At 47.4% G+C, this 20,912-nt stretch overlaps 1 protein-coding gene across 3 annotated transcripts; it reads right to left on the bottom strand.

Annotated features, from left to right (window-relative positions):
• Positions 1-547: 547 nt before the first annotated feature.
• Positions 548-17,544, bottom strand: LOC117073731 (zinc finger protein 212). 3 transcript variants are annotated; one of them, XM_033195012.1, is made up of 5 exons: positions 17,347-17,544; positions 5,830-6,219; positions 5,571-5,697; positions 3,343-3,432; positions 548-2,588 (listed from the first exon to the last, which is right to left on the bottom strand). In XM_033195012.1, the coding sequence occupies exons 1-5, from the start codon at positions 17,368-17,370 to the stop codon at positions 1,732-1,734; spliced, it is 1,488 nt and encodes a 495-aa protein (XP_033050903.1). In that variant the 5' UTR covers positions 17,371-17,544; the 3' UTR covers positions 548-1,731. The 3 variants fall into 3 exon arrangements, with proteins under 3 accessions (XP_033050903.1, XP_033050904.1, XP_033050902.1); XM_033195013.1 differs by lacking the exon at positions 17,347-17,544 and adding an exon at positions 9,573-9,936 and having other exon boundaries at positions 548-2,585; XM_033195011.1 differs by lacking the exon at positions 17,347-17,544 and adding an exon at positions 9,573-9,931.
• Positions 17,545-20,912: the final 3,368 nt, after the last annotated feature.

Raw genomic sequence — 20,912 nt, forward strand, 5'->3', positions numbered from 1 at the left:
CCATTCTCCTGCCTCAGCCTCCCGAGTAGCTGGGACTACAGGCGCCCGCCACCTCGCCCGGCTAGTTTTTTGTATTTTTAGTAGAGACGGGGTTTCACTGTGTTCGCCAGGATGGTCTCGATCTCCTGACCTCGTGATCCGCCCGTCTCGGCCTCCCAAAGTGCTGGGATTACAGGCTTGAGCCACCGCGCCCGGCCACAGATCTCAATTTCTTACCTTTTCTCCTCAGCATTGTGTTTAAGATGGATCTAGATGGCTAGGCATATATCTAAGCCAATGCTCCTAACAGCTGCCTGGCACTCCCTGGGGTATCCACATTTCACCTACTCTTTCTACCTCCCGATAGCCATCACCCAGACTGTCTCCAGGTCCCCTGAATATTCTCACCCATGCCACATCTTGTTTTCTGTCCTAGGTTTAAGTGGAAGTGCAGGTCAGGCTGTGCCATCAGTCCTTCCCTGTCATCACTCCAGGTCAGGTGCCTTCTCCTCCACCTTGGCCCCAGGAGAGTGTTCTTGACAGATGGAGAAAAACATCCAGTATGGACTTTTTTTTTTTTTGCTAGTAGCAAGTTTTATTCTAGGCAACTGCAAATCATCCAAGGGGATGTTCACATATGACCCCAGAGCCCACTCCCATCCCCCCAGACAGCAGCGGGGCACACATTCAACACTCCTGAGACAAGCATCTGTGTGCTTTTTCTCTACCCTCTCTGGAATAGGCAATCTCAGAATGCATTTGGAAACTGTAATCTGAACCACCTCAAGTAATGATTGGTGTAATAGGAACAAACTCAAATAACCACTAGTACAAGGTGAACAACCTTAAGTAACAAAGTAGTCTTCTACTCTGGGAGGCTGCAGAACACAGCCAGGAGGAGGTGGGAAGAGGATGGGGCATGCTGAGACACCACAAGCCCCAGACCACAGCCATCCATCAGCAACTTCACTGGAATCTTTCTTCTCAACAGAGGCTGCAGGGTCTACCCCTCCAACTCTTTTCCTCTTGGTCCTTTTCAGACAATTTGAGAGCACCAAGCACCACACGAGGGAACCTAGCACCGTGTCCCCTGCTCTCTGGCCTAAGTAAGCGTCAGTGGGCTAAAAGAGCCTCATTAACAATTCCCTCCTAGAGGGCAGGTCCAGTCCCCAAGTGAGGAACAACTTCTACAACTCTTAAAATGTAAAAAACAAGTGTTGGGCTGTATTCTTTAAAAAATTAACTAAAATCTAATTCCAAAAAAGGTTCTTCAGAGTAGGGTTAAGCAGTTCATTTAAATTATTTCTTCTACTTGTTATTAAACGAGATTACAAAACAAGAAAAAATGGAGGGTTACACTTCCCAGAACTCTTCCAGGCAGCTGCTCACCCCTATGGCCCAACTCAACCCCGTGGGAAGACATGAAATGCCAGGACGAGCCCTGGAACCTGCCACCAGTCCCTGTGGGGTCAGAACGCCAACCCCAGCCCACAAGCATTGGCATGAATAAGAAAACCAGAGACCTGAAGGTGCCAAGAAACAGCAACCTTGGCAGCAGGGTAAAGACCTGGCCTGGACTCTTCTTCCACAGGGTTTTCAGGACAGCCTTTGGGCTTGGCTTGGTACTGGGACAAGGGAAGGCAAATCAGAAACAACTGCCCTCAGGAAGAACTCAGTCCCTGACTGCAGTGTCTCTTTGGGGGAACCAATGCCACCCCCCTCCGCCCCCAAGACGGGCGAGGGGCTGCACACTTAAAGCAGGCCATTGGGCCTTCCGGGCTCCAGGGCCAGCCCGCCCCGCTCCCGCTGGTGGATCTTCTGGTGCTGCAGGAGGTGTTGCTTCTGGACAAAGCTCTTCTCACACTCGGTGCAGCTGTAGGGCCGCTCGCCCGTGTGGATGCGCTGGTGCCGCACCAAGTCAGATGGGTGACTGAAGCTCTTGCCACAGTAACCACAGATGAGGGAACTCCGGCTTTTCCTCCAAGGGATGTGGCCAGGCAGGGCAACCAGGCTGTTGGGTGAGAACCTCTCCTGGACATGGTGGCCGGCACTGGGCCCCTCCTGCAGGTGGCAACGCTGATGGGTCACCAGGCTCACCTTGCAGCTGAAGCTCCTCAGGCACACATCACACTGATGTCGCTTGGCCTTTCTGGTCTGTGGTTTCAGCCGTGGCCTGGGCCTAAGGCTCTCCTCTGGCTCCTCAGGTGTAAAAGACTCCCACCCAGAGTGGCTGCTCAGATGTGTGGCCAGCTGCTGCTTATAGCGGAAGGTGATCTCACACTCAGAACATTCATAGGGACGGGAAGCGTCCTTTTTCAGCTTCAGGCCCTGCCCACATTCCTGGCCCAGTTGTACCTGCCTATGAGATTTTTGCTTCGGGCAGCCCACAGTTCTGCTGCTGCTAGGATCTCTACTACCAACAGGCTCCTGTAGAGTCGAGTCCCCAGGACCTGTTTCCAGGAGGACAGAACTGCCCTGACCGCCCCAGAGCTCAGTCTGCTCCGGGCTCAGGAAAGCCTGCTCTTCAGCAATGCATGAGAACTCTCCAGGAAGATCCGCAGGGCCTTCCTGTGTATACTGTAGCTCCTGTTTGATCATGACCCCACCTGCTGCAAAGTGGAAGAAGACCAACAAAAAAGATCACATTCTAGTACCTTTGGTTTCTTCAGGACCAAACATCTGTCAATTTCAGAAGCACCCCAGGAATAAGTGAATTAGGACAACATAGAGGAGGATGACACTGGCTAGGTTCCAAGACTTGTATAAAACTATATTCATGTATAGTTTTTCCAATGTTGATTGGAAATATGAATGTATGACTCTTATAAAATACTGTAAACTATAGTTCTCCAAGCTTGTCTACAAATTTATATTTAATCTCTGTGAAAAATGACAGAATACACTGTAACAACTATACTAAATTAAAAGTGTTAAAATAACAAATCTGAATGATTAAAGACAAACTAAACCTACAGCTTAAAAATTCATGTCCAGCTCTGTTCTTCCTCCAAAACCTCCCAGATGACCTAGTGACAAGTGCTTTTCCTGCACTGCCTTCCCTCCTGAAGCTCTGACGTGCCCACACTCAATCTCCGGCAGGTTTTGACTACCGCCTAGTATGGTACTGTACTCTGTAGGGCATGAAGAAGAGTGATTGATGTGGCCGTTAGTCTTAAAGACCCCACAGGATGGTAGGAGTTGAGGCACATGTAACAGCTGAACTAACAACAATCATAAAGGAGTCCAGAACAAGCAAAGCCAGATGAGGTTACCAAGTCAGCACCTGGCAGTTCAGCCATGGGAAAGCTCACCCTAGGCTGCAGAGGGCTATGGAAGGGAACAGAATATTCCAGAGCCACTCACCTGGGTGGGCACCACCAGGACCTTCCTCTTCCAAGTCACCCAGCATCTCTGTACCCAACTCTGCTTCTCCCTCTGTCTGGCCAAGGACCTCTGGGTGGGGAAACAGCACGGTGTGAGTCCAGGGGAGAGCAAAAGCTCACTGCACACTGATCAGCTGCCAATGACCACGGTGAACAATGGCAGGGAGGAAATACTAAAGCTTCAACAGATTCAAAGGCTACTGCTCGTGTCCGTTTCCCCTAGCAGTTTGGGACAATTATAAAATTCTGGCCAATCCTAACAACTGACTTGGCTAGCTGCTGCCTCCAGTGCTCCTCCATTAGAGGGCCTGTGGCTCAGGCAGGCAGGTTACAGAGCCACCACTGCTCTTGATGGCACCACCACCCACCTCTGCCTCTCCATGTGTGTGCAGTTTAAGTCTTGCCAATGCTTCCTTTTGGGGGATCTAATTTCATCCTTGCTAAGGCACTGCAAGGTAAGATGGACACCGGGACAAACAAGGAAACAGTCCCAATGAGAGCATGTGACCCAACCAAGCTTACAAGGTCACTTTTCTGGCCCATTTTCTATTTTCTTTACCTCTTACTCTGCTCCAGGCACTTGACACTCCTCTAAGTACCTAGGTTTTAAAAGACTTTGTCTACCAAACAAAACGCATTTATTATGTAATCGGTAACCTTTTGCATATAAAGACTTATACCTATTAAGTAGTACTTCTAATCAACAAGCAAAAATCACTGAGACCACAATGACCAGCTATAATTCTGGCCAAACACCAAGAAAATGCTTTTGGTCAGCCTGTGCTACCTGCCTCATCCAAGGTAACATAGGGTTGTCAAATCATCTTTTTTCTTTTCTTTTAAGCAACAGAGATTTCACTATGTTGCCCAGGCTGGTTTCGAACTCCTAGCCTCAAGCTATCCTCCCACCTTGGATTCCCAGTGTTGGGATTACAGATCTGAGCTACCATACCCATCTCAAATAGTCTTAAATATTTTTTTTTTTTTTTTTGAGACGGAGTCTCGCTCTGTCACCCAGGCTGGAGTGCAGTGGCCAGATCTCAGCTCACTGCAAGCTCCGCCTCCCGGGTTCACGCCATTCTCCTGCCTCAGCCTCCCGAGTAGCTGGGACTACAGGCGCCGCCACTTCGCCCGGCTAGTTTTTTGTATTTTTAGTAGAGACGGGGTTTCACCGTGTTAGCCAGGGTGGTCTCGATCTCCTGACCTCGTGATCCGCCCGTCTCGGCCTCCCAAAGTGCTGGGATTACAGGCTTGAGCCACCGCGCCCGGCCAAATAGTCTTAAATATTAAAAACAGCATGTGAGGCCACGTGCGGAGGCTCACGCCGGTAATCCCTTTGGGAGGCCGATGCAGGTGGATCACTTGAGCCCAAGAGTTCAAGACCAACCTGGGCAATGTAGTAAGACCCACGTCTCTAAATAAAATTTAAAAATTAGCCAGGCGCAGTGGTGTGTGCCTGTAATCCCAGCTACTCGGAAAACTGAGGTGGGAGAATCATTTGAGCCCGAGCTGTCAAGGCTGCAGTGAACTGACATCATACCACTGCACTCCAGCCTAGGTGACAGAGTCTCAAGAAAAAAAAAAAAAAAAAAAAAAAGATAAAACAGGCCTGGCGCAGAGGCTTACACCTGTAATACCAGCACTTTGCAGGGCCGAGGCGGGCAGATCATGACGTCAGGAGTTCAAGAGCACCCTGGCCAACACGGTAAAACCCTGTTTCTACTAAAAATACAAAAATTAACTGGGCATGGTGGTGGGCACCTGTAATCTCAGCTACTTGGGACGCTGAAGCAGGAGGAATCACTTGAACCCGGGACACAGTGAGCCAAGATCGCGCCACTGCACTCCAGCCTGGGCAACACAGCTAGACTCTACCTCAAAAAAAAAAAAAAGATAAAACAAATCAAAAAACAACATGAGGAATCCTAGCCATATCACACTGTAGGGTATATGACATTTTATTTATTAGAAAATACTATCAAGAACAGACTATGTGACCACAGAAAAGAAACACGAAAGGCACAACGCTGAGAGCTTTCCAAAAGTCTCTGTAAATGGGAGGACCTAGAGACTTGCATTTCTCCACCCGTGCAAGCCAACAGAGGAGCCATAGCCACAAGAGCCACAGGTGTAGTCTGAATTACAAGCTACCGGCCAGGAACTGTAGTATGTCTGAGACAGAATTCTAGGGAGAAAACTGCTACTCACTCAGAGAGACCAGTGTCTCATAGTTACTCTCCATCACATTTCTGTAGAGCTCCTTCTGCCAATCCTCCAGATTCTCCCATTCCTGCTCGGTGAAACAGACGCCATCATTCTCCAGTGACCTGGACACCTGGAATCACCAATGGCACACCGTGAGTGCCTTTACTCACAGCTATGACAGAAAAGCCAGCAACTGAGGTGCTTACATATTAAAGGGCTGGCTCCCCCTTCTCTTCTAACTTTTAATCCTCAATGAGACTACCTTGGGGGCCTCCCCCTTGCTGCCCGGGGGCAGCCGCAGGATCCAGAAGTTCCTGTTACGCAGCAGGTTCTCCACGTTCTCCAGCCGCCTCTGCAGCAGCCCGTACTCCTGCAGCAGGGTCCCCAGCACGGCCCACTTGCCCTCCAGCTGGTTCCCGAACTCCACAGCCATCTTCTCACAGTCAGCCAGCTTCTTCTCAGCTGTCCCCGTGCGTCCCTCCAGGCTCTGTAGCCGGGCAGCCTGGGACTCCATCTTCTTCTCCACAGCCTGAATAGCAGCCACCACCGTCCAGAGTGAGATCTCGGTGGTCTGAAAATAGGAGCTTTTCTCTGTTGCTTGTGAAGGAAGTGTGGAGGAAGTTAAAGGTGTGGAGCGTCGTTTTCTCCTGTGCTGAAAGATCAAAGACACAGAGTCAGAAAATGTCACTTCCAAACATCAAGTAAAGAAAGCAATGTTCAAGTCTATTGGTGCTCAGGGTTACCTAGTTTCTTTTAATTAAAAAAAAAAAGCATATGTGGGCCGGGCGCGGCGGCTCTCGCCTGTAATCCCAGCACTTTGGGAGGCTGAGGCAGGCGGATCACGAGGTCAGCAAATGGAGACCATCCTGGCTAACACGGTGAAATCCCGTCTCTACGGGCAGATCACGAGGTCAGGAGATCGAGACCATCCTGGCTAACACGGTGAAACCCCGTCTCCACTAAAAAATACAAAAAACTAGCCGGGCGAGGTGGCGGGCGCCTGTAGTCCCAGCTACTCGGGAGGCTGAGGCAGGAGAATGGCGTAAACCCGGGAGGCGGAGCTTGCAGTGAGCTGAGATCCGGCCACTGCACTCCAGCCTGGGCGACAGAGCGAGACTCCATCTCAAAAAAAAAAAAAAAAAAAAGAAATCCCGTCTCTACTAAAAATACAAAACAATTAGCCGGGAGTTGTGGCGGGCACCTGTAGCCCCAGCTACTCAGGAGACTGAAGCAGGAGAATGGCATGAGCCCGGGAGGCAGAGTTTGCAGTGCACAGAGATCACGCCACTGCACTCCAGCCTGGATGATAGAGCGAGACCCCGTCTCAAAAAAAAAAAAAAAAAGCATGTCTTTTATTGATACTAAAAATTATATGTAGATATTGCATTAATAATGTTGAGAAATGCTGAAGAATAGAAAGAAAATATTACACAAAATATTCTCACACAGAAATAAGCTGTTAGGGCTGGCCGCAGTGGCTCACAACTGTAATCCCAACACTTTGGGAGGCCAAGGCAGCTGAATCACTTTAGCTCAGGAGTTTGACACCAGCCTGGCCAACAAGGCAAACCCTGTCTCTAAGAAAAAGTTCAAAAAATTGGCCGGGTATGGGCCAGGAGCAGGCCGGGCGCGGTGGCTCATGCCTGTAATCCCAGCACTTTGGGAGGCCGAGGCAGGCAGATCACAAGGTCAGGAGATCAAGATCATCCCGGCTAACAAGGTGAAACCCTGTCTCTACTAAAAATACAAAAAATTAGCCGGGCATGGTGGCAGGTGCCTATAGTCCCAGCTACTCGGGAGGCTGAGGCATGAGAATGGCATGAACCCAGGAGGCAGAACTTGCAGCTTGCAGTGAGCTAACATCGTGCCACTGCACTCCAGCCTGGGCAACAGAGCAAGACTTCGTCTCAAAAAAAAAAAAAATTAGCCAGGCATGGTGGATGCATGCCTATAGTCCCAGGTACTTGGGGCACTGAGGTGGGAGGACGGCTTGAGCCCAGGAGGTTGAGGCTACAGTGAGCCAAGATCATGCCACTGCACTCCAGCCTGAGTAACAGAGTGAGACCCTGTCTCAAAACAGGAAGGAAAGAAGGGAGAGAGAGAGAAAGGGAGGGAAGGAAGCTGTTTGAATTTTGGTGTATTTCCTATAGGCTTTTTTTCATCTTTTATTTTTTTCAACAAAAGTGAAATTACAGTGTGCATGTTTTGTTACCTATGTTTTATGCTTAGCATATTCTCTGAGACTCCTGTATCGGTGTTCATTTTAAACCTATTTTTATTTAACGTTTTGGACTATATGATAAAAGATGTCATTTACATCTTATCTTGCCTCCACATCCCTGCCAGACTTCACAGTTGATCATGTCACCCTTGTTTGAAAACTTTCAATGGCTCCCCACAGTAAAGACAAAATTCCTTAGCAGGACCTACGAGATCTAATCCATTCATCTTTGCACTCTAGCAGCTGGGATGGTGAATAAATCCTTAAAAAATATTTACTGAAATGATGTGACTAAGTCTACTGACATTTTCCTTATAATTTTCACTTTAATGAGCTGTCTCTGACAGTAGGAAAATCGCTGTCGTAGAAGCTAAAAGTAATGAAATCAACATTCGGGAAGTCTTCCCCAAGCTGTCCCCCTACTGTCTCCCTGCACGTTCGCTTCAGTCCTAACTCCCTCTGCAAACTTCATGTTCTTTCATGGCACACACACTATTCATGGCTTGCTTTTCAAACCACAGTGAGGCCACCAAGACCAAGACACTGAGAGGAAATATCTTGGAAAGAACTGCTGGGGCCAGGGGTCGTGGTCCGGAGAACATGGGACAAAAGGAAACTGACTGGTGCAGAACTGAACATTTAAGTTTGGCCATGACCTACTCTAGTTACTCAAGTCAGTTAATTCATCATGGAACACATGAGACAAAAGCTTAAATACATCCTCCCGCAAAAGATTAAAAGAAAAGTTCAATGTAAAAACAAATACAAGTGAAACAAAACAAAATATTAAACTAGATATATACATGCCATCATGTTTGTTTTGCTTCTACTTTAAGTCTGTGAGTCTCCTCTTTCTGTGGCCCAGCATTCTGTGCTTAGTAGCACGTTTTCCAGACAGGAACGTAGGTGAGAATCTGTGCAAAGGAATACGCCCCCTCCTCTTCCACATAGTAAGAGGTTGAAAAGAATGATTAAACTAAGTTTCTTCTTGTCTTCTGTTTTGAATTATCTAACATGATGGGAACAATTCACATGTTCACGAACCAGTGAATAGATGAAAAAATTGTGATCCATCCAATGTCATGGGTTGAACTGTGTCTCCTCAAAATAATACAGTAAAGCCCTAATCCTCAGCACCTCAGGATGTGATCTTACTTGGAAATAAGGTATTTCCAAGGGTAATCAGATTAAAATGAAGTCATTAGGATGGGCCTTAATCCAATGACTGATGTCCTTAAAACAGAGGACCTTTAGACACAGAGAGACACACACACAGGGAGAAGATGTCTACTATGGTTTGTCCTCACCAAAACCCATGCTGAAATTTTATTCCCAGTGAGGCAGTGTTGGGAGGTGAAGTCTCATGGGAGGTGTTTGGATCATGAGGGCATATCCCTCATAAATAAATTAATGCGCTCCCACAGGGGTGAGGTGTCATTGGCAGGAATGGATTAGTTCCTACTAGAGTGGGTTGTTAAACAGTCTGACTTCTTCGGTCTCTCCCTTGCCTCCGTCACCATGTGATCTCTACACACATCTGCTGCCCTTCCACTTTCTGCCACGAGTTCAAGCAGCTTGAAGCCCAGCTGCCCAGTCTTGAACTTTCCAGCCACCAGAATTATGAGCCAACTAAACGTCTTTTCTTCATGAATTACCTAACTTCATGTATTCTGTTACACCAATACATAATGGGCCATGTCAAGATTAAGGCAGAGACTGAAGTTATGCTGCCACAAACCAAGAAAATACATGGTACCACCAGAAGCCAGGAGAGAAACACAAACCTCATAAGGAACCAACCCTGCAAACATCTTGATTTCAGACTCGTAACCTCCAGAACTGTGAGACAACACATTTCTGTTATTTAAGCTTCCCAGTTTGTTATACCAGCCCTAGGAAACAAATACACTACATAAGACACTTCATGATATACCATATTAGATATTTCGTGTATTTTTCCTATATAGCTTAGTAGACTACTAAGCCTGCTACTTAGTAGTAGACTACCACTTCGACTACTAAGTCTACTACTATGTAAGAAAAAGGAACCAAAATCACTGACATGTGTAACAACATGCTGAGTGATGGGAATCAGACACAGGTCAGGCATGGTGGCTCATACCTACAATCCCAACACTTTGGGAGGCTAAGGTGGCTCACTTGAGCCCAGGAGTTCGAGATCAGCCTGGGCAACAAAGCGAGACCCCCCCCCTCCACAAATTTTTTTAAATGACCAGGCGTGGTGGCATGTGCCTGTACTCCCAGCTACTTGGGAGGCTGAGGATGGGAGGATCACTTGAGTCCTGGAGTTCAAGGTTGTAGTGAACCATGATTGCACTACTGCACTGCAACCTGAGTGGCAGAGTGAGACCACCTAAAAAAAAAAAAAAAAAAAGAAGGGCCGGGCGCCGTGGCTCACACCTATAATCCCAACACTTTGAGAGGCCGAAGCAGCCGGATCACCTGAGGTTGGAAGTTTGAGACCAGCCTGACCAACATGGAGAAACCCTATGTCTACTAAAAATACAAAATGACCCAGGCAGGGTGGCACATGCCTATAATCCCAGCTACTCGGGAGGCTGAGGCAGGAGAGTCACTTGAACCTGGGAGGTGGAGGTTACGGTGAGTCGAGATCGCACCTTTGCACTCCAGCCTGGGCAACAAGAACAAAACTCCAAAAAAAAAAAAAAAGAATTCAGACACAAAAGGCTACATTTGTTTCATTTACATGTTTGGAAAAAAGCAAACTATAAGGACAGAAATCAGATCAGTGGTTGCCAAGGGCTAAGGATTGTAGCCTGTTAGAATGTCAAAGCAGGAGAATATTATATGAATATTTCCATCATCCAAGAACGTTCTCTCATATCCCTTTATAATCAGTCTTTTTTTTTTTTTTGAGATGGAGTCTCGCTGTCACCCAGGCTGGAGAGCAGTGGCGCTATCTCGGCTCACTGCAAGCTCCGCCTCCCGGGTTCATGCCACTATCCTGCCTCAGCCTGCTGAGTAGCTGGGACTACAGGTGCCCGCCAACACGCCTGGCTAATTTTTTGTATTTTTAGTAGAGATGCGGTTTCACCGTGTTAGCCAGGATGGTCTCGATCTGCTGACCTCGTGATCTGCCCAACTCAGCCTCTCAAAGTGCTGGGATTACAGGCGTGAGCCACTGCACCCGGCCAATGAATTTCAATTCATAAACACAGTATGCAAATCCTTTTTTTTTTTTTTTCTGAGATGGAGTCTCTCGCTCTGTCACCCAGGCTGCAGGCTGGAGTGCAGTGGCATGATCTCAGCTTACTGCAACCTCCGTCTCAGGTTCAAGTGATTCTCCTGCCTCAGCCTCCCAAGTAGCTGGGATTACAGGTGTGTACCACCACACCTGGTTAATTTTTCTGTATTTTTAGTAGAGACAGGGTTTCACCATGTTGCCCAGGCTAGTCTCGAGCTCCTGACCTCAAATGATCCACCCGCCTCAGCCTCCCAAAGTGGTAGGATTATAGGAATGGGCCACCATGCCCAGTCTTTTGAGACTCCATTTTTAATATCTTTCAATGTTTTAACATATTCCCTAGGTATCTATTCCAATCATCAACTCCTGTATGAAAAATAATCCCCAAATTTAGTGGCTTAAGACATCATCTACTTTACACGTGAATCTGCAACTAAAGGAGGTTGGCACATGATGTTTGTCTCTGCTCCACTCTCTGTCTGGTGGGGCAAATCACAGGCAGCCAGGTGCTAGAATCCCTTGAGAAATCCTAAGCCACTTGAAGAGGGTCCATGAAGTGTTCTGTTCCACGGCCTCACCTGCGATCTCACTCTACACACCAGCATCAACCAACAGACACGGAATGCACACATTTTCATTCCCAATAGGTTTTTATTTTTGCCTCCTCTCTTTTGTTTTGTCTCTACACTTTGATATTATATACTGATAGATACATGGATAAAAAATTAATCATTTCTGGCCAGGCACAGTGGCTCACACCTGTAATTCCAGCCTCTTGGGAGGCCGAGGTGGGCAGATCACGGTCAGGAGATGGAGACCATCCTGGCTAACATGGTGAAACCCCATCTCTACTAAAAATACAAAAAAATTAGCCAGGTGTGGTGGTGGGCGCCTGTAGTCCCAGCTACTTGGGAGGCTGAGGCAGGAGAATGGCGTGAACCCGGGAGGTGGAGCTTGCAGTGAGCCAAGATCACACCACTGCACTCCAGCCTGGGAAATAGAGTGAGGCTCTGTCTCAGAAAAAAGGTAAAAATAATCATTTCTGTACCTGTGCTTCCAATATAATAGCCACTAGTCACACGTGGCTGGTTAAAATTAAATAAAATTAGCCGGAGACAGTGCCTCATGACTGTAACTCCAACCCTTTGGGAAGCCAAAACAGCCAGATGACTTGAGGTCAGGAGTTCGAGACCAGCCTGGCCAATATGATGAAACCCTGTCTCTACTAAAAATATAAAAATTAGCCGAGTGTGGTGGCACATAACTGTAATCTCAGCTACTTGGGAGGCTGAGGCAGAAGAATCACTTGAACCTGGGAGGCAGAGGTTGCCGTGAGCCGAGATCGTGCCACTCTACTCCTGCCTGGGTGAGAGTGAGTCTGTATCAAAAAAAAAAAAATTAAATTAATAAATAAAATTTAAAACTCAGTTCCTCAATCATACTAGTTAACATTTCAAGTGCTCAAAAGCCACATGTGACTAGTGGCTACTGTATTAAACAGTGCAGAACAGAACATTTCTATCATCTTGGAAAGTTCTACTGGATGCACTACACCTTTATAATTCTTTTCTATTTGATAAAATACTAAGGTTGTATTAAAATCTCCTATTATAACAGTGAATCTTTCTTGTAGTTCTGTCAGTTTTGTTTTACATATTTTTAGGCTATGTAATTAGGTGCATACAGGTTTAGAAATTTTGCATCTAGCTGGTACATTGAGTCTTTTACCATTACAAAACTAGTAGTAGCCTTCTATCTCTAGAGATACTAAATATATTTAACTTTTTTTTTTTTTTTTTTTTTTTTTTTTGAGACGGAGTCTCGCTCTGTCGCCCAGGCTGGAGTGCAGTGGCCGGATCTCAGCTCACTGCAAGCTCCGCCTCCCGGGTTTACGCCATTCTCTCGCCTCAGCCTCCCGAGTAGCTGGGACTACAGGCGCCCGCCATCTCGCCCGGCTAATTTTTTGTATATTTTAGTAGAGACGGGGTTTCACCGTGTTAGCCAGGATGGTCTCGATCTCCTGACCTCGTGATCCGCCCGTCTCGGCCTCCCAAAGTGCTGGGATTACAGGCTTGAGCCACCGCGCCCGGCCTTTTTTTTTTTTTTTTTTTTTTTTTTGAGACAGAGTTTCGCTCTTGTTGCCCAGGCTGGAGTGCAATGGCAAGATCTCGGCTCACCGCAACCTCTGCCTCCCGGGTTCAAGCAATTCTCCTGCCTCAGCCTCCTGAGGAGCTGGGATTACAGGCACCCACCACCACGCCCGGCTAATTTTTGGTATTTTTAGTAGAGATGGGATTTCACTGTGTTAACCAGGATGGTCTCAATCTCCTGATCTCATGATCCACCCACCTCGGCCTCCCAAAGTGCTGGGATTACAGGCGTGAGCCATCGTGCACGGCCAGTTGTATCTCTTTTAAACCATCTAGTTGGATTCTTCCCCCATCCTGACAATCTATGCCTTTTAACTTGAACATTTCATTCATTTACATTTATTGTAATTGTTCATTAGTTTTTATTTATTTTTATCTTTTTTGTGCTATTTATCCCATCTTTCTTCTCTATTTTCTTGTCTTCTTTTAATTTTTTCTTATTCTATTATCCCTCTTTCTAATCTGTAAATTATACAACCAATTTCTAGTTGTTTAGCAAGTATCCTAGAAATTATGGGAAATATACATAGAAGGCCCTTTAACAAAGCCCTTTAAACAGTTTAATTCTGATCATCTCTTCCTCATATTTACAACAATCCCATCATGTATTTTAATTGTTTTTAACACAACAAGAAATTGTTACTGTTTTATTAAGTCATTATTTGTTTAGATTTAACCATTTCCATGCATCATCACATCTTCTTACATTTTCAGACTTTCTATTTGGGATAATTTTCATTTTACCTGAGGTACGTATTTTAGAATTTCCTTTACTAAGAGTGTACTGGTAGCAAATTGTCATTTTTAATTTGTCTGAAAATGTCTTCATTCTATCTTTGTTTCTGAAACATATTTTTGCTGCATATAAAACTATGGGATTATAGTTACTTTCTTTCAGCCTACTGACAACATCATTTTACTGTTGTCTGGCTTCCATGGTTGCTGTTGAGAAGCTGGCCCCCATTAGTTTTGCTGTACTTCTCATTTCAAGGTAGTCTTTTTTTTTTTTTTTTTTTTTGTTGTTGTTGCTTTTAAGAAATCCCTCTGCCTTAGGCTGGGTGCAGTGGCTCATGCCTGTAATCCCAGCACTTTGGGAGGCTAAGGCAGGTGGATCACCTGAAGTCAGGAGTTCAGAGACCAGCCTGGCCAACATGGTGAAACCCCATCTCTATAAAAATACAAAATTAGCCAGGCATGGTGACGCCTGCCGTAATCCTAGCTACTCTGGAGCCTGAGGCAGGAAAATCGCTTAGAACCTGGGAGGCAGAGGTTTCAGGGAGCTGAGATTGCTCCACTGCACGCCAGCCAGAGCAAGAGAGCAAGACTCTCTCAAAAAAAAAAAAAAAGAAAAAGAAAAAAAGAAAAGAAACTACGGCCGGGCATGGTGGCTCACGCCTGTAACCTCAGTGCCAAGGTTTAACAATTTCCTTTGCAATCATCTGAAGGGCAGACCTTACTTTCGGTTCACCCTCACACAGAATGTTGCCCTTTGAAGTCTCTGTTTCATGGGACTGGGTTAGGGAGCTTCTTAGACTTTCCATCTTAGGCTCTGAGATTTGTGTTCCATTTTGCAGGTCCCTTGAATCATAAACACCAAAGATGATTGTTCAGCCAATGCCCTCAAAGTTGGCTTCAGAACTCTTACCACTTTCGATTTCCCTCTTTCGCTTAAGTTTTGGGGCTCCAAGTATTCTTTACTAAAATACATTTCAAATGCATTTATGTGCAGGGTTTCCCAGCATTTTTAGTTGTTTCATCAGGGCACCTATAATTGGTGTGTCAAACGAGAGACACAGAATCCTCACCTGAAGAGATGTCTGAGAAGAGAAACAGGCTCAAGAACAATTTGAGGCCGGGCGCAGCGGCTCACGCCTGTAATCCCAGCACTTTGGGAAGCCGAGGTGGGCGGATCACGAGGTCAGGAGATCGAGACCATCCTGGCTAACATAGTGAAACCTCATCTCTACTAAAAATACAAAAAAAAATTAGCCGGGCGTAGCGGCGGGCGCCTATAGTCCCAGCTACTCTGGAGGCTGAGGCAGGAGAATGGCGTGAACCCGGGAGGCGGAGCTTGCAGTGAGCCGAGATCGCGCCACTGCACTCCAGCCTGGGGGCAGAGCAAGACTCCGTCTCAAAAAAAAAAAAAAAAAGAACAATTTGAATAAGTTCTACAACGACAAATTCATGTTATTTAAGTCATAGTTTCGGATTATGGTGGATTTTTTTTTTTTTTTTGAGACGCAGTCTCCCTCTGTCACCCAGGCTGGAATACAGTGGCACGATCTCCGCTCACTGCAAGCTCCGCTCCCGCGGTTCCCGCCATTCTCGTGCCTCAGCCTCCCGAGTAACTGGGACTACAGGCGCCCGCCACCACGCCCGGCTAATTTTTTGTGTTTTTAGTGGAGACGGGATTTCACCATGTGAGCCAGGATGGTCTGGATCTCCTGACCTCGTGATCCACCCGCCTCGGCCTCCCAAAGTGCTGGGATTACAGGCGTGAGCCACTGTGCCCGGCCTTTTTTTTTTGAGACAGAGTCTCGCTCTGTCACCCAGGTTGCAGTGCAGTAGCACGATCTCAGCTCACTGCAACCTCCACGCCTCCCGGGTTCAAGCGATTCTTCTGCCTCAGCCTCCCAAGTAGCTGGGTCCACTGGCACACACCACCACACCCGGCTAATTTTTGTATTTTTAGTACAGACAAGGTTTCACCCTATTGGCCAGGCCGGTCTTGAACTCCTGACCTCTTGATCCTCCCGCCTCGGCCTCCCGAAGTGCTGGGATGACAGGCGTGAGCCACTGTGCCTGGCCTGTGGTTTCTTTAAGGCTTCTTCCTAACAATGTCGACTGATGACATGTAAGTAACTGTGGAGTGACCTGGCAGAAAGAACTGTGGCAGAGTCCTCTTGCCAGACTCAAACACTAACTAGATCTTGTGGAAAAGCCAAGTCTTTGACTGGCTCAGCCTAGCTTACAGAAGTCAGATGAGGTTAATAACGTAAACATTTGTGTCTTGTCTTCCCAATTCAACTGTTAACTTCCTTGAAAGCAAATACTGTGTTCTCTAAGTCTCCCAATCCCTCCCTTCTTCGTTCTTAACGCACTTTCTACAAGGATCAGATACAGTGCACCCTGCTCAGGATCCAATTTTCCCACAGAATCTCCTTAGCCCTCCGTTCTCACAAAGATCTCACATGATTCTCAAAGTGTTTCTGGACCAAGCAACACTTCATTAAAAATCAATTCAATTCCAGCTGCCCTTTCCGTTGCAAACCCTCCGGTGTTGTTAAATTAACCACTACTCTGGAATAGTATGAGAATGTCGGAGCTGGAAGGAACCTTAGAGCCTTAGAGATTATCTAGCAACTACTCCTACACTCTCGATTTACAGTTAAGAAAACGAAAGAGACCCAGAGAGGCGAACACAGTTGCCTAAAATCACCCAAATGGATAGCTGAGAGCTGAGTTACGGCTGAACTCGTTTCGTGACTCCACACACATAGGATTTTCCTCACACCAAGCTCCGTATCTTGACATTCCCAGAATGGCGATGGTCGATGGGGGTCGATGCGGGCCAGGGTGGGGGCGGTGAAGGAGAGAGTTTGGACAACTCTACAGCTCTACAAACAAAATACAAAATGCAGCAACTACACTGTAGATAACACCTGTTCCCAAGGAGAAGCAGCCCAGGCTGACTTCAACCTGTGGCTGCAACCCCAAGACAGAAATCTGCAGCACGGGAGAAACGGACAACACACAGGACCAAGGAGGAGGTGGTCGCAGACAGGAAAGTCCTGGGGTCTCCAGGGCAGCGGGAGAGCTCACTCGTAGCGACGGAGACAGTTTCCATCCTGCGTCACCGCTCCAACCTGGAAACGGGCTCTTTTGGCACGAAAGAGAAAATGTGTGGGCAGGGTCACACATCCACCAACCTAAAACAAGCTTCGGAGAAGTTTCTAGGCAAGGGCGCACGGCGCCGAGGCTCCGACCCCGCTGCAAAAGGAAGCGGAGGGAAAAAAGGGCAGAGCACTGGGGTCGCGAGGAGGAGGGTTCCCGTTCACCCGCGCCAGTTGCAGCCCCGGGAAACCAAGACCCCGGCGGCGTCCAAACCGCGAAGCCCCGCCCCGGGCAGGGGACTCCGCCATCCCCAACGCGCCCTCGAGACCGCGCGCCGGGGCCTCTTACCCGAGCAGGCGCCGACTCCGCCATGGCTCCAGTCGCCCCTCAACACCTGGACCAAGCCTCAGAGCCCCCGGCTGCGTTCCTGTCTGCACAGAGCCCCGGAGCCTGCTGGAAACCGCCGCCGCCGCCGCCGTGTTGATGCCAGGTGCATTCTGGGAGCGTCGACCTCCCCGGCGTAAGACAGGCTCCAGCCGCTCTTCCTCACTGCGCAGGCTTTCCATAGTGCCCCCGTGCGGCGGGAGGGAGAACGCCGCTTGGCACTCTCGGCCAGAGTGTGGGCACCAGGAGGGCTCAGTTACTCAAAAGTCAAGACCGGGTTCCGCGTTTCAGGCAAAGCCACGGGACCCTGCTGTCTTCTGTATGTCCAGCTCTCTGCTAAATGCTTTGAGGGAGTCAAAAATGTGTAAAAGTCAGACTTTTTGCTGAGGAAAGAACATGTAACGTTGTTGGAGAAAAGAAATATGGTTCAAAAAGGCAAGTGATTTTATTCCAAAAGTTCACCTGTTATTTGGCTTTTTAGAAACTGAGAACAGTTTCCACAGCAACAGTGTGGAGTGTGGAGGCAGGCCCAGGCCAGCCCTCTGTAGCCTGTTAATTATGGTAATCATGTGCCTTGGAAAGTCCAAGACAACCCTGATTTCAAATATTTTCAGTCCTCATGCTACATGTAAGACGATGTGTTCGGAATTTTTGTTGGAAAGCACAGCCATATTACCATTTCATCGCCATGTACGTTATCGCCAATACCAGCAACACTACTGCAACCATACCTGCCTCATTTATACCATTGTCTCTCCGGAGACAAGCAATGAACTTCCACTTCACGTGATAGGCGTGAATTTGTTTCCTCTGAGAACGAAACTTTTTTTTGAGATGGAGTTTCGCTCTTGTTGCCCAGGCTGGAGTGCAATGGCACAATCTCGGCTCACTGCAACCTCCACCTCCCAAGTTCAAGCAATTCTCCTGCCTCAGCTTCCTGAGTAGCTGGGATTGCAGGCATGTGCCACCAAGCCTAGCTAATTTTGTATTTTTAGTAGAGACAGGGTTTCTCCATGTTGGCCAGGCTGGTCTCGAACTCCCGACCTCAGGTGATCCGCCCACCTCAGCCTCCCAAAGCGCTGGGATTACAGGTGTGAGCCACCACACCCAGCGGAGAATGAAACTTTTAAGATCATGACTGGCTCCTTCCTCACATGCAGGGTTCAGTTCAGATTCTACATCCTCAGAGAGACATCCCCAGACCCCCCTTTCTCCAGCCCCACGCCATCCTCCATCTCAATACTCAGTCTCATTTCCCTGCTGGAAATTTTTCATACTATTTATCACCATCTGAAGTAATCTCATTTTTTCACTCGTTTACATATTAATTATCTATATCTCTTCCACTGAAATGTCTCTCTACTATATCCTCCATTTGTTGTAGATAGAAGTAGTCATATTTGTAAATGATTGAATGATGAATCAGAGTGGAAGGATATGAAACGTCATCTCAAACACAGGCATTATTTCCAGGGCAACTAGATCGACAGGCACTTCATTGGATCATTAATAAATCTAGAGAAAGCATGGGCCAGGCTGCAGAAACCAATCAGTCAGGGAGATTCTGTCCAGAGGGTCTGACCTGATCTCTCAGACCAACAAACTCTTGGTGTCAGATACAGAAAAAAAAAATGTGTCATGAGTGAGGTGGCTCATGCCTGTAATCCCAGCATTTTGGGAGGCCGAGGCAGGAGGATCACTGGAGTTTGAGACCAACCTGAGCAACATAGGCAGACCCTGTCTCTACAAAATTAAAATTAAAATTAAAATGAGCCAGGAGTAGTGGTACACACCTGCAGTCGCAGCTACTCAAGAGGCTGAGGTGGAAGGATCGTTTGAACCCAGTAGTTCGAGGCTGCAGTGAACCATGATTGCACCACCGCACTCCAGCGTGGGCAACAGACCAAGACCTTGTCTTTAAAAATAAAATAAAAATGTTGTCCTCCACAGGCACAACATCAGGACATAGGACGCTCAGGTCATTAAACAGTTCAGTCGTAGAACTCATTCCCTCTACTCTGTTTCTGTACTCACGAGGCAACCTTCTGACAATGCATGTTGCCAGGTAGCTTCTGGGAGGCAAGACGCAGGTGAGGCTAATGCTTATGTCCACACTGTGGCTTATATGTCAGTCTCTTGAAAATGAGCATGATTCAGCATCCCAGACTCTGAGCCTGCAAGTCTGGAGAAAGGTTCAGTTCAAATTTACAGCCTGCAAAGGAGGCAGCACCAGGCACCAGGGTTGCAGTGCCCTGGGCTGGTGGAGATAGTGTGGCGCCTGCAGTCCCCTGGGCTGGTGAAGACAGTGGGGTAGAGCAATTTGCTAAGTGGGGCTGGGGAGTGAGACCGTCTGGGTCCCTAGCCCAGCACTGCCACTATATTAGGGTTCTCTAGAGAGACTAATAGGATATATATATATAAAATATTTTATAAAGGGGAGTTTATTAAGTATTAACTCACATGCTCACAAGGCTCCACAATAGACCGTCTGGAAGCTGAGGAGCAAGGAGAGCCAGTCCGAGTCCCAAAACTGAAGAACCTGGAGTCTGATGTTTGTTGATGTTTGAGGGTGGGAAGGGTCCAGCACTGGAGAAAGATGTAGGCTGGGAGCCTAGGCCAGTCTAGTCTTTTTACATTTTTCTGCCTACTTTATATTCTAGCTGTGCTGGCAGCTGATTAGATGGTGCCCACCCAGATTAAGGATGGGTCTGCCTTTCCCAGCCCATGGACTCAAATGTTAATCTCCTTTGGCAACACCGTCACAGACACCCAGGATCAATGCTTTGCATCCTTCAGTATGATCAAGTTGATTCAGTATTCACCATCACAGCCACTTACTAGATCTGAACTTTGGTCAGGTCTTTAACTTCTTAGTACTTGTTTCCTCATTATTACTGGTGAATAGAAAACAATACTTAGGGCCGGGTGCGGTGGCTCACGCCTGTAATCCTAGCACTTTGGGAGGCCGAGGCGGGTGGATCACGAGATCAGGAGATCAAGACCATCCCGGCTAACACAGTGAAACCCCGTCTCTACTAAAAATATAAAAAACTAGCCGGGCGAGGTGGCGGGCGCCTGTAATCCCAGCTACTCAGGAGGCTGAGGCAGGAGAATGGCATAAACCCGGGAGGCGGAGCTTGCAGTGAGCCGAGATCAAGCCATCGCACTCCAGCCTGGGCGACAGAGTGAGACTCTGTCTCAAAAAAAAAAAAAAAGAAAAAACAAAAAAAAAGAAAACAGTACTTAGCTCACAGAGTTGTGTGAATTAAATGAGTGAATTCAAGTCAAGTACTTAGAACAGTACCTGGCACAGAGGAAGAGATCGAGAAGTACTCATGATCGTTATTGTTGTTTAGTCCCAGATCCTTCATTTACTAAGTGCTGCGGCTTATGCTCACTCTGCCCTAGTATCCTTGTCTTCTGCTGAGAATGTGAACACCTCATCCTAAGGCTGTTGATGGAACAACAACCTTGTTATGTAAGGTGCTTATGTAGTCAAGTGCCCGGCATACAGCAAGCACTTGATAACA

Source organism: Trachypithecus francoisi, unplaced genomic scaffold (genome assembly GCF_009764315.1).
Source record: "Trachypithecus francoisi isolate TF-2019V2 unplaced genomic scaffold, Tfra_2.0 Lachesis_group4, whole genome shotgun sequence".
Lineage (NCBI taxonomy): Eukaryota > Metazoa > Chordata > Mammalia > Primates > Cercopithecidae > Trachypithecus > Trachypithecus francoisi.